Below are 14,064 nucleotides of genomic sequence, written 5' to 3'. Positions count from 1 at the left end.
AGGCACTACATGGTCAAATCCCCCTTTATTTCTCCAATAACATCTTCTATTACTCTACTCATGTCTATAGTCTACCCTTGGCCTCCTTGTACTGCGCTGATCTGGAACTTTCTTCCTCTAGATTTCTTCCTCCTGCTCAAAGCTTATCTTTTAATTAAGGATGACCTTTCTACCCTATTTAATATTGGAATCCCACTTACTTTCTGTCCCTGGAATATACCATCTCCCTCCTTTGCTCTACTCTTTCTTTTTCCATGGTACGTGTGGGAGGCTGTATCATCCAAAGACTGTATTTGCTAATATCTCCTGTTCTGCAACTTCCTCTCTGTCCATTCAAGAGAAGGTGTCTAATTCCACTTCCCTGGAATAGAGGCCATTATTACTTGCTTATGACCAATACAATGAGGTGGTAGTGATTCTTTATGACCTCCAAGTCTAGGTCACAAGGGATGATGTACTTTCTACTTTGGTCACTAAAAGGCTCACCTTTGAAGCTATGAGCTACCATGTAAAAAGTCCAACATCCTGAGGTTACCATGCTGTGAGGAAGCCCAGGCCTGTTCCAGCCAGCAATCCTACTGAGATCCCAGCATACAGCCTGCAGAAATCACTAGATATGAAAGTAAAGACACTCTCTCGTGATTTCAGCCCTAGCCCTAGAGCCTTCCCTGTCAAGATTTCAGACACTTTATTTTTTTTTTAAAGATTTACTTATTTGAGAGACAGAGAGAGTGCACGAGTGAGCATGAGTGGGAGGAGGGACAGAGGGAGAGTGAGAATCTTGACCAGACTCCTCACTGAGCACAGTGACCCACTCCACACTTGACCCACTCCTCACTGGCTTGATCCCACAACCCCTGAGAGCATGACCTGAGCAGAAATCAAGAGTCAGTCACTTAACTGACTGAGCCAGCCAAGTACCCCCGAGAGGTCAACTTGTATGTCAACTTATCAAACCCACTCATTTGTATGGAAAAATAAAACAAAACAAAATAAAACAAAAAACCTGAGCAGGAAAGACAGGCAAGAAAGAGCACATAGCATGTTGGTTTGACAGTAGGATTGGAGGCTGAGGAACCTTATGTCTACAAAGGAGCACAGTCTTCAAGCAGACCTGTGACTCATATACCCATTACACAGATTCCAGACATCATGGGAGCTTTGAGGATCAAAGCAATATCCAGCTAGAATCTAGGAAAGGGGACAGGCACACCATGGAAAGCTTTCCATAAAGTAACGCTTCCCAATTCATCTCCAGTTAATCAGAAACTGTGTTAACCAGAAGCTAAACATCCCAGTTAACTGATTAATATAATCTGAACAGATTGAATGCAAGGTTAGTCTAGTTAGTGGTGTTTCCATCTGGGGACTAACTGATGGAACAACAGGCACTGTTTTCTCTCTCACTATAAAAGTAGACCGTTTCCATGCCAGAAAGTTTGGAAAATGCAAAAAGGCACAAAAATAAATTTTAAAGATCAACCCAAATCCTATCACACAGGGATGGATACTTGCAAAAAAAAAAAAAAAAAGATATCATTCTGGAAAGAAATGCACTAAAGGAGTCAAATGTATTTGTATTTTTGTTTTCAAATGTTAGAACGCAGGTTCTAGAATAGTGTTTCCTGGTCTTTGACTATTTGTTCCTCTTCCTGATAAGTCATCTGTCTCCCTTAATGCTATGCAAACCTTAAAACAAATGAAATAGTAGGACTAATGATTTACTGGACCACCATGACACTAAAAGTGCCTTGCCAACAGCACACTTTCTCCTGACATTCACTCGCCAAGTAGATCTACATAGGTGTGCAGAAGCACATGCGTGTAACACTTTCAGGGGCTGGGACTATTCAACAAAACCCCTAGGAAATATGGCCCAGGGATGGAAGGTGATGAGATCACCTCCTCCAATATTACCCCAATTCTCCTCCAAAATTTGTAGACGGAGCCTATGAAAAAGGCTCTTTAACTTGGACCATATTTGAAATTAAATGTATGTTCTCTTGAGCTGGTCATTACTCACACCCATCAACATAAACGTTTTTGTTCTCATAAATGTGTCAAATATGCCCCCTGCCACCGTGTTTTATATGCTCAGAAAGTTTTAGGACCGATAGGTCCCTTAGAAATCACCTTATCCAAACTCTCCATTCAACTAACAAAGAATCTTAAAATGCAGGTAGCAAAATGATATGCTAATATCACACAGTTTATTGTGTTGGAATCTGGCTGTCTGGATCCCCAGTTTAGCACAATTTCATGACCTCACACAGCTTGTGAAATACTGCTTGGTAAGCTCTTTCTCAGAATATAGTCTGAGAGATAAACTTAGCCTGCATTAGCAAGAATTCCAAATGTGTAGAGTCTGAGTCAATGCGTTCCCACTGCACACAGTGTAACTCAAGCAAGCATATTTGGGGCACATGCTGCATGTGAAAAAAAAAAAACACCCACAAAAAACTAGTACATATAACTCGGAGCCTGGCGTACAGTAGATGCTGGAAAGATATTTTGGGAAGGAAGGAGGAGAGGGAGAGAGAGAGAGAGGAAAAGGAGAATCAAAGAAAGAAAGGCTTGTTTTTAGAGCTGGTTTCAGGAGGACGCTTGCAAAATTCCTCCAGGGGCATGAGGTCTTCTTTAGTTCAGGAAAACATCTTAATGAGTTTTTCTTCCTATTTTATTTCATTCTCTGCAAAAGGTGAGGTCTAATGGACCAGGTCTCAATCAAAAGGAGGGAGACAGAGAAAGCTGAGTTCCTCTGCATAATAGTGAGGGGAGTGTAGGAATTCTTTTCCAGGTTGCTGGGATGAAGAAAAAAAAAAAGGAAAATTTGAGGACACCACAAAGGACTTTTGGGAGGGATTGGACAGACATTGTGTCAGGAGACCAGAACCTCAGGAATACTTCTTTTCAAGCATTTTCTGAACTTTGCTGCAACCCTCTTATTCCCCAAGCCTCAGTAACAAGTGCTACTCACAAAGCCCTTTGCATTAGGGATGCTCTGGGGAGAGAGGAGGGGTGAGGAGAAGGTACACAGAGAGGGAAGACAGCAGACACCAGAGGTGATACTGACTTGGTGGGGGGGTGTAGGATGGGTGTTGAGAACACAGCAGAAGCAAGATAACAAGGCCAGAGGCGACTATGAGCAAGTAGGTCTCCCAGAAATCACTGGCTTTTTTTTTTTTTTTTTTTTTTTTTTTAGAACAGGTGGGATGGGGTTTGAGCCATTCTGTCTTCCTATGGCAGGAAGGTATGAATGCAAAGTGATTCAGTAAGTCTGGGTGGGGACTGAGATGGTGTCTCTCCAGCATGCCCCCAAGTGATGCTGACACTGGGGACCAGACCTTGAGTAGCAAGGATTTAGCACCCATAAAACCTCTGCATGCTGGTTGGTCTCTTACCTCATATTCCTCCTTGAACCCGTAGCCCTGGCCTCTCTTCATCTGGGTGATGTGCTGTAGCAGGTCGGCCACCCGGATGGCAGGCTGGAACTGGTCCCGGGGATAGCTCATCTCCACGGGGTCGCAAGCCCGGTAGGGGTGAGTCTGGATCGTGAGGGTAGGCTGGGACAGCTCCCCACGGCTGCCATCTGCTTCAAAGAGAAGGAGGCAAAACACTCATCACCTATGAGAGTTTTGTCCTCTGTCCTCCCTGCTTCCCCCAGGGCGGGGAAACTAATTCAGGACACAGGTGATCATGAAGTTGCAGGAAGAATAGAGACATGCTGCTTCCCTCGTGTGGCTGTGGCTGTGGCAGTTGATCTAGAAAATCAAAAAGACAAACCAACCAAAGAACACAACAGCCCTTGGTTTGTTTCTATTCCAAGGGTGTGTATTGCGGAGCAGAGACAAAATTCCAGGTTGCTTATCGTCCTCTGTCTGTCTTGGTCCTTGACAAGTGTGGTCTTGGCTAATCATGGCCAACCCCAGAACAAGTGAGAAGCCAGAAAGCTCTTTAGGAAAGGAGGATGCCTGGAAATCATCTCTGGTGCCTGCCGGCAAGTGAGAAGAGCCCCAGGTGTCTGGAGATCAGAGCCACATGTCTGCTCCTGGTCCATTTGCCTCCATCCTTGAGAGGAACTGAAACCAGTCTTGGACCCCCAACTGATAGCAGGAACCCTCCTGACCCATTCAGCTGCTTTCTCTAGCTGTGGGCTCTGCAACAGTGATCACCTTCTGCCTGTGGTCTAGTTTCCCTGTCATTTAACACTCTTGATCCAGAAGTGTCAGTGAACCTTCTTCGCAGGTAAGGAAGCCCAAACCTCTTCCTTTAGTCCTGCCAGCTGCTTCTTCCAGGCCTGGGTCCTATGCCCCAACTCCTTTCTCAAGATCTGTACTCTGCTTCATAATTATCTTCATGCCCACTGGGCTGTTCTAACTACCCTCTGCTAGCTTGGCCACCCTGGAAACTAGCCTGCTGGGGCTAGATGTGAATTCCCCCGTTCCCCTTGGACCAGAACAACCACATCCTTGCCCTACTGACTCCCTGGCAAGCATACACTGCTGGTCTTTCAGGGCTAGTTCGTCATTCTCACAACTATCTAGGCTTAGTTTCTCCCACCTCCTCCCAGAGACACAGACAGTCTACACCCTAGACCCTCCTGGTGTGGCATGCACAAGTTGAGAACTGTCATATTTGATGTGACTCACTCCAATATTTTCAGGATCCACAAAGTACCCCACTGAGCCCATGCCATGTTTACTCCGGAGGCTTTAGCATATGCTCCTGACTTTCTGCAACTCGTCTTTTCAAAATTCATGTTTCCTTTAGCTTGTCTGTTGCTCATGTCACAATAATCCCCCAGACATTGATTCTGTATGTAAAAGGGAAATTTTCTTTGTGACAGCAAGAGCAAAACTGTTCCAAGCAAGGAAAGGACTGCTAACGGAAAGAGCTAGAGTGTACAGGTTTACGTACAGGGGAGAAGGGCCCAGGTGAGACGTTAGCACAGCTTTCCTGACTGCCCAGAAGAAAAATACTGCTTACTTCTTCTCCTGGGATTGTAGGAAAGAGGTAGCACATCTTTACCCGCATTGTTTAAATGTAGAGCTTTACAAACATGGGTGTGGCTACCCCCTCCACCACACCCGTGGGATCAGGAGTCAGATTTATTGAGAACTCACTCTCAAGGTGCCAGGGACTGTGGTAGGCACTGGCAATGCACAGCACACAGATTTCACCCTCAAGACTTGATCGTCTGGTACAGCAGACCGACCAGAAGAACCATCTGAAGCAGGAGAACAGAAGCTGGAGAAGCCAAGCACATCGAGGGAAGAGCAAGGAGGCTGGGATGGAGAGAAGGTGGTGGGTGGAAATGTGAGGGGGCAAAGCTGTAAGAGATGATGAGAGGTAGGTCAAGGAGGCAGTAAATGGGTGAGAATCTCCAAGCCAGTGGGAAGATGCTGAAGGCTTTTAAGAATTCCTCTCTTTAAAGAAACAATATAAATATATTTTTTGCAGGTGTCCCAGCTGTCATAAGTATGAGGCCTCCTTCCAGGGACCATCACTCCTGTGATGCTATGGTGGACCTGGGGATGGAGAAGGGGCACTTGAGCTTGCTTCTCTAAATGCTGTATTTCACGATCCCCAGAACAGCAAGAGCTAGAGTTGGTGCCCAGAACCCTGTGAGTGTCTCCCACCTAAATCACCAGCGCATATGGGGACAGATGTCCTTGGAGACCCATGGTCTCCCAAAGGTCCTGGGGTGTGGATTGCCCAGGAGGCTGGCTCCCTGGCAGAGAAAGGCATCTTCGGAATGGGCACCTGGCAAATTTTGTAGGATGTCAAATGTTCCCCAAACCAATATGGATATTTTCCCTAAACACATTGCTAGACAGACTGTAAACTTGGTGTCAGCAAAACCAACACTGGAATGGAAAACAAATGCATTTGAAATTTAACAACTTGTATCGCTGTAACATTTGTAATAACGTCAACGCTGGTGCTAATGATGCTATGAAGACTCAGAACCAAGGGGCTTTCAAGGTTTATTAATTCAGCTAGGTTGGACTCCCTTTTCCAATGTATCTTACCTCACCTATTCCCTTATTAACCTCCGATAATGCAGAAGTGATGCCTTTTATCACACCCCATTTCACCAGACGCACTATACTTAATTTCCCATCATTAGGTTTAATGAAAACCCAATTTCACAACTCACTTCTCTCAGGAACCTACAAGTAATGCTACGTTTTTATCAGCCCCAATTAAAAAACATTATGATGTTCCTATTCGAGAGGGAGCCTTAAAAGTAATGTGCGATTCGGCTGCTAATTCAACAAGGGCGCTAGAATTCACATGCTGCTCATAAAATGTAACTCAAACCAGCTGGCCCAGGGAGAGAACACTGCTCATTTTTCTCCTCACCAGACCCTTAATTTTCATGCCATTTCAACTTCCCATGCATGGGTCTTGCATGTTTATTTATTATATAATCATATTTTGGGTGTCTTCTGCACCTTTTCTATAGCTGTTGCCTAAAGCCTGTGAATTCCCCTGGAACTCCTGTGGCTGCCTGTCAGGGGATTGTGGGTGATGCATATGACATCCCCCATCACCACTGTCCCTTACCAGTTCCCTTCCCGTCTGGACTTGACTTTTCTATTTTTTTTTTTTTATTCCCCCCGTTACCAGTCATTATTGATCTCCCTCCAGCTGCAGCCACATATTTCCAATTAGTTGCTAGGAACTGCCACTCCAACTGGTTAACAAATATTTACTGAGAACCTATATTGTGCAAAGCATGGTGTTAGACACCACTTACATACAGGAGGGTGGAGGAAAGTGTGTTCAGAGGGAGATAAGCATGCCATAGTCCTTGCAGGAAAGAAGAGGTAAGGTGTGCATAAACAAGTCTAACAGAGGTGGGAAGGGACAGGTGCCCAGGAGATGGGAGGGGGGTGTGCCGCAGAGCTGGGAACCTCAGAAATGTTTCTCAAGCTTTAGGTACTTACCCCCCACCTCTGTGGTTTTTGCCACAACTATGTACAACCTGCATCAGCTCTGTCTGATAGAACTTCCCAGGATGATGGAAATGGTCCATATTTGTACTGTGCAGTATGACAGCTACTAACCCCAGATGTCTCCTGAGCATGTCACCGAGGCTAATGTAACCGAGGAACTGAATTTTAAGTTCTGTTTAATTTTAACTCATTTCAATTTAAATATCCACATGTGGCTTATGGCTACTGTACTGGGCAGCATAGGTTTAGAGAAAGAAAAAGGGAACTAGCATTTGAGTCACACAATAGGGCAGAGGTCTATTGGAGGCCCATGGAAATATAACGCAAGCCATATAAGTAATTTAAAATTTTCTTTTTTAAAATTTAAATTCAATTAGCCATCATTAGTTTCAGATGTACTGTTCAAGAATTTATTAGTTGTATATAACACCCAGTACTCATCACATCATCTGCCCTCCTTAATGTCCATTACCCAATTACCCCATCCCCCCACCCACCTCCCCTCCAGTAACCCTCAGCTGACCTCGGCTGCAGCCACTTCTTGCTAGACACGTCTTCAAAGGCAAGGGAAACAAAAGCAAAAATGAACTATTGGGACCTCATCAAGATAAAAAGCTTCTCCACAGCAAAAGAAACAGTCAATAAAACTAAAAGGCAACCTATAGGATGGGAGAAGATATGTGCAAATGACATATCAGATAAAGGGCTAGTATCCAAGATCTATAAAGAACTTATCAAACTCAACACCCAAAAAAACCAAATGATCCAGTCAAGAAATGGACAGAAGACATGAAGGGACATTTTCCCAGAGAAGACGTGCAAATGGCCAAGAGACACATGAAAATACGCTCCATGTCACTTGGCATCAGGGAAATACAAATAACATTTTCTTATAGCAATGAAGTAAGGTAAAAGGGATAAGTGAAATTAATTTCAATAATACATTTTATTTGATCCAATCCATGAAAGAGTATTTCAACATAGAGTCACTATAAAATTATTAATGACATATTTTACTCTCTCTTTTTTAAAGATTTTATTTCTTTATTTGAGAGAGCATAAGAGGGGAAAAGTCAGAGGGAGAAGCAGACTCCCCACTGAGCAGGGAGCCCGATGCAGAACTCAATCCTGGGACTCCAGGATCATGACCTGAGCTGAAGGCAGTTGCTTAACCATCTGAGCCATCCCAGCCATCCCTGTTTAACACTATTCATGCTAGGGCTTTGAAATCCAATGTGCATTTTGCACTTACTTTAGTGTAGTCTCATTTCATTTCAGACTAGCCATATTTCCAGGGCTCAACACCGACAGGTGACTGGCGGAAGGTGCAGGTGGACATAGACTTATCCAGAGCCAAGTCAAGTGCCAAAGAGAGCTGATTTAGAGTTACAGTGAACGTCAAAGATCCGATCTATTGGAAGGCAACTCTAGCACAGCACTGCCCAATAGGGTGTTTTACAATGATGGACGTGTTCTACCTTTGCACTGTTCAAGGTGGTAGCCCCTAGACCGTTGTGGCTATTGAGCAACTGAAATGTGGCTTGTGTGACTCAGGAACTGAGTTTTTACTTTACCTTAATTTCAATTTAAGTTTATATAGCCACACGTGGTCCGTAGCTGTAATACCAAAGAGTGCACATCTATACGAGTATGTCTTAAATTTTTTAAAAACCAACGTCCTACATTTTTAAGCTTTATTTCATTATGAATGATAATAAAACATAAAATCATGGGTGCAATATGCCAGTTTTTGTTTCATGCTCACTAAAACATTTACCTAACAATTTTAAAAACAGCCTGGCCATGTCCTGCGAGATGAGCATGACCTTGGTCAAGAGACGACAATGTCTGAGCTCAGGGCTTCATCTATAACATAGGGAAGGTCAGTGTGAAAGATTTGAAGAGAGACCGCCCACAAGCATGTGGACAATGCCTGGCTTCTGTTAAGTCATGAAGAAATATTAGCTGCTCTAATGTTGGACAAGCTCTGCCATTCGGCATTAGAGAATCTCAGACCGGGGGGCGAGGCATCTGGGGAGTCTATTAGGGCTTCTCTCCTTCTTTCCTTCATGACACACTCCATGGTCATCTAAATATCTTATTCCATTCCTGCTGCTACTGCCCTAGTTCAAGTCCCCATGACTTGACTATTCCAATCAGGTTCCTCATGGGTCTTTCTGCCTCCATGGTTCTTTCTACACAGCTTTGATTAAGTCATTCATCTTAGCAGAAGCCTCCGCAGCGTCCAGACAGAATTTCTTCACTAGCCAACCAAATTCCTATAGTCTCTATTTCTCATTTCATCCATCATAATTCCTCTCTATCCATGTGCCCATTAGGGCAGGAGAGCATGAAGAGTGGTTGGGTAAGTATCTGGAGACTGCTCACTGAAAGGGGAGAGTCTAAGCCTGGAGAGAGAGCTTGAGGTGGGGATGAGGCTGGCTCACTGGCTCAGAGTGGAGACGTGATTAGCTCAAACACAGTGGGCGCTGTGGCAACGGCAGGTGTCAGGGTCAAAACACAGAATCTGAAGACAAAATCTGGCTTCAAATATGGGCCTCACAACTTTCTAGCTATGGGATGTCAGATAAGCTACTAAGATCTTTATTTGTAATTGGCATTAGAGATGGCGATGACCATTAACACCATCTAAGAATGTCGCTATAGCTATGAAATGGGATCCATTGGAAGAAGCCTCAAGGTAGCACCTTGCCAGCAGGCAATGCCTCAACCGCATCATTCCTACCAAATATCAGTCAAGCCTCAAGAAAATAAACTTGTAATAGCACTGAAATCGAAGTCTGTGAACCAGCCTAGCATCAGAATTCGGGAGGAATATCCATTAATCATGTCAATATCACACTGCCTATGTGCATAAAGATGAACACTTCATTTTGTCAAGATTTCTTAAAAATCTCTGAAATCATATAAAATCACCTTTCGCCTGATTCAACATAGGGGAATTTTCCCTCTGGAGTTGAAAGAGATTGCAGTTTCTTTGGTGAAGCTTCAGATGAAGTAGTTGGCTTGTGTTCAGGAGCCCTGTTGTAAGAAAAATGTATTCTGTACTTCCAAATTCTGGACTTCAACTAGGAAAAGTGTATAGACTTGTGACCCCAGAGGCACAGTAGATCTATACTCCCATTTCATAGCCACTCGGGATGTGCTCTCACTCGATGGAATGGTAGATGAACTAAACTTCTCTTCTAATATGAACCTTACAAATAGTCATAACCCTTCCAGGCATGGCACCTGGAAACCACTGCTCTGTTTTCTGTTGTAACAGTTGCTTTTTTTGGAATATAAATGTATATGTAATCATACAGCATACAGAGTTTTATGACCGTGTTTTTTCACTTAGCAGGAGGCTTCTGAGGCTTTTCCATGTTGCAAATAGCAGTAATTTGTTCCAATTGCTACATTTCCTCACCAACACTTGTTTGGTAAGGTTTTATTAATTTTAGGTAAGCTTTATTAACTTTAGGCATTCTAGTGGTTGTATGGTAGGATCTCATTGTCATTTAAATATGTGTATTTTATGTACCAGTTTGACATTTGTTTTCTTTCTTTGGGTGAGGAGTCTGTTCAAATCTTCTGCCCATTTTTTTTTTTTAAATTGGGTTATTTTATTATTGAGTTGTAATCATGATATAGGCCCTTTATCATATATATTTTTTGGAAGTCCTTACTCCCAGTCTGAGGCTCTCCTTTTTATTTTCTTAATAGTGTCTTTTGATGAGACAGGAATCCATCAAAATCCTAGAGAAGAACATAGGCAGTAACCTTTTCAACATCAGCCACAGCAACTTCTTTCAAGACACATCTCCAAAGGCAAAGGAAACAAAAGTGAAAATGAACTTTTGGGACTTCATCAAGATAAAAAGCTTCTGCACAGCAAAGGAAACAGTCAACAAAACAAAGAGGCAGCCCACGGAATGGGAGAAGATATTCGCAAATGAAACTACAGATAAAGAGCTGATATCCAAGATCTATAAAGAACTCCTCAAACTCAACAAACACAAAACAGATAATCACATCAAAAAATGGGCAAAAGTCAGGAACAGACACTTCTCCAAAGAAGACATACAAATGGCTAACAAACACATGAAAAAATGTTCATCATCATTAGCCAGGGAGATTCAAATCAAAACCACATTGAGATACTACCTTACACCAGTTAGAATGGCTAAAATTAACAATGCAGTAAACAACATGTGTTGGAGAGGATGTGGAGAAAGGAGAACCCTCTTACACTGTTGGTGGGAATGCAAGTTGGTGCAGCCACTTTGGAAAACAGTGTGGAGATTCCTTAAGAAATTAAAAATAGAGCTTCCCTATGACCCTGCAATTGCACTACTGAGTATTTACCCCAAAGATACAGATGTAGTGAAAAGAAGGGCCATCTGTACCCCAATGTTCACAGCAGCAATGGCCACAGCCGTCAAACTGTGGAAAGAACCAAGATGCCCTTCAACAGACAAATGGATAAAGAAGATGTGGTCCATATACACTATGGAGTATTATGCCTCCATCAGAAAGGATGAATACCCAACTTTTGTATCAACATGGAAGGGACTGGAAGAAATTATGCTGAGTGGAATAGTCAAACAGAGAGAGTCAATTATCATATGGTTTTACTTACTTATGGAGCATAAGGAATAACACGGAGGACATTAGGAGAAGGAGAGGAAAAGTGAATTGGGGGAAATCGGAGGGGGAGACAAACCATGAGAGACTGTGGCCTCTGAGAAACAAACTGAGGGTTTTAGAGGGGAAGGAGGTAGGGGGGTTGGGTGAGCCTGGTGGTGGGTATCATGGAGGGCACGTATTGCATGGAGCACTGGGTGTGGTGCAAAAACAAAGAATTCTGGAACTGAAAAGAAATTTTAAAAATTCTTTAATTAAAAAAAAGTTTTATTTTTGATCATTCGAATTTATCAATTATCTGCTTTTACGGTTTGTTATTTTTTTTTGTCTTGTCTGAGAAATCTCTGCCTAACTCAAGGCCACAAATATTTTCTCCTGTATTTTCTTCTACCTTCTCTCTCTTAATTCTAACCAAATGCATAGGGTTGAACTTGTAAAACTAATAGTAAGTACAAGGCCACCCCACTGTGCCACATTTTGCCGAGCTGAAATGGACATTATATACTTGGCAACTGACACTGATACACATAGTTACTTGAAGTAACACTAGTCTGAAGGATAGAAAATACATGCTTCACCTTTTTCTAATTTCCTTTTCTGGGCTCGAAGAATCAAAGACTAAGCAATCAAATATGGGGGGTTGGGCACCTCTGAGCCCTTTCTTCTCCTCAATCACATTCACAGGGGTCTCTGATGTGGCAAAGACAAAATAAGGAGGATAAAGACCTTTATATCCCAGGAAGCAGAGTTAGTATTGGGAAAACAAACTGGGAGAGGAACAGCCATGGGGAAGGTGAATTCTGGATTCACTTGCTCCTTCTGATAGAGATCAATCCTCCTCTTTGTGGGGAGAACATGAATTCATCCTCCACAGTGGTTATATCAGATAGAGGGATGGTGTCAGACAGTCTGCAGAGGGATGGGGCCTCCGAACATCAATTACTCTTCCTGCTTAAACCACAGGAAAAGCGTTCCCGCTATCGGGGTAGTGAGGACAACCATGAGAATCTGCCTGTTCTGTTTGCAGCAAACACCAGTCCTGAAGAGATCTCTCCTCCTTTTTTTTAAAGGTAAGTAAACAGAAACAAAACAACATGGTCTTAGAACAATTTACCATATTAGAAATAAGGAGAATGACACTCTGAAGGCTGAGAAAAACATAATTTTCAAAAGAGAAAAAGCCACTAGTTTTGACTATTTCCCTAACCACCATCTCCTACCTTCTTCCTTGCCAGCAAAGCCCTCAAATTAGTTTAGGTGTCCACACATTTTCCATGTGACTCAGGTGGATGACCCTATTCCCAGATCTAGGAGTAAATCTTGATGTCCTTAAGCCGATCAGGTGCTCTTAACCTCTTTGCCAATTTTTAAAAAATTTTTAGTGAGATAGGAGGGGCGTTCTATTAAGGGACTTCTCGGAGAGTTTCTCTTACTTCTAAGGTTATTGCGGTGGCCCCTCTCTCCCATTGGACATTATACCATTTGTGGGTTTGATGCTTGGACTTGCTAAAGCAAGCCTATGTCCATGAGGACAGTCCAGCTATAGGCAATGCCAACACGACATGGCAAAGTGGGGAGCTTGTCAGGACTTCGTCCTTAATGACACTCTCCGGCATCTCATTCAACCAAACCTGGAGCCTGCTCGAACTCTTGCCTTCCAGTTCTGTGAGCGAACACAAGGATTTGTTGTTTAAACCAATTTGTTCTTGTTTTTTTTCCCCCCATTACCGGTATCTCCACCTACACATCAGTAAACAGAAATGCATTTTAGATTGTGTGCATTTTGTTGGAAACAAAATCCAAGAAAACACAGAAGAATAAAGGAAGCAAAAGACGAATGAGAACAGATTTTTCAAAATGTGGATCAAGAAGCAACTAGGTAAAAAAACTCGCTGGGTGAGGAAAGGGAAGATTGTAGGGAAAGCAGAAAGCAAGAAGCATTATTAAAGTGGACACTGGAGTCTGTAATGAGAATATGTAACAGGCAGAGACCGGAGGTTATACCTGAGAACCAGGAGGCCTCCATGTCCTGTGTGCCTATCTGCTCATGCACGCTCATGTGTTCAGGCACCAAAAAGTCATTTTCCGAGAACAGAAAACAGGCACAGAAAAGACAGATAACTGGTGTTACTAGAGAAGAGAGCAGAATAAATGACACAGAAGCTATAATAAAGGATATTTGTAAAAACAGCTCTTTGGCAGAATAAAAACCATAGTCTTCAAATGTAAAAAGTTCTCTGTGTACAACTTAAAAACTGAGCAAATTTCCTGATGCTTCTGCTTAAATACTACGGATGAAGGAGCACTTAGATAAACATGTAGGCTGGAAAAAAAATGGTTATCTAGAAAGGAAAAGAAAGTAAGCTAACTCTATGTTCTGTTGCCCAAATTTCAATGCCAGAAAGTTTTTGAGGGATAAAGGCCGTGAACCCCCCGAATTGTACATGGACATAAG

The 14,064-nt window shown here is 42.9% G+C and overlaps 1 protein-coding gene across 1 annotated transcript in view; it reads right to left on the bottom strand.

The window, feature by feature from the left end:
- The window catches only part of LOC111141448 (protein tyrosine phosphatase, receptor type T), a 706,124-nt gene that overhangs the window by 95,125 nt on the left and 596,935 nt on the right, over window positions 1-14,064 (bottom strand). The window contains exon 16 of the mRNA XM_022494012.1: window positions 3,402-3,589. Coding sequence (XP_022349720.1) covers window positions 3,402-3,589 — 188 coding nt within the window. The remainder of the gene's footprint in view (window positions 1-3,401; window positions 3,590-14,064) is intronic.

This window comes from Enhydra lutris, unplaced genomic scaffold (genome assembly GCF_002288905.1).
Source record: "Enhydra lutris kenyoni isolate GAN:26980312 unplaced genomic scaffold, ASM228890v2 scaffoldscaffold6, whole genome shotgun sequence".
NCBI lineage: Eukaryota > Metazoa > Chordata > Mammalia > Carnivora > Mustelidae > Enhydra > Enhydra lutris.
The sequence above is the reverse complement of the archived record's forward strand: the minus strand, read 5'-3'. Positions and strand labels throughout refer to the sequence as shown.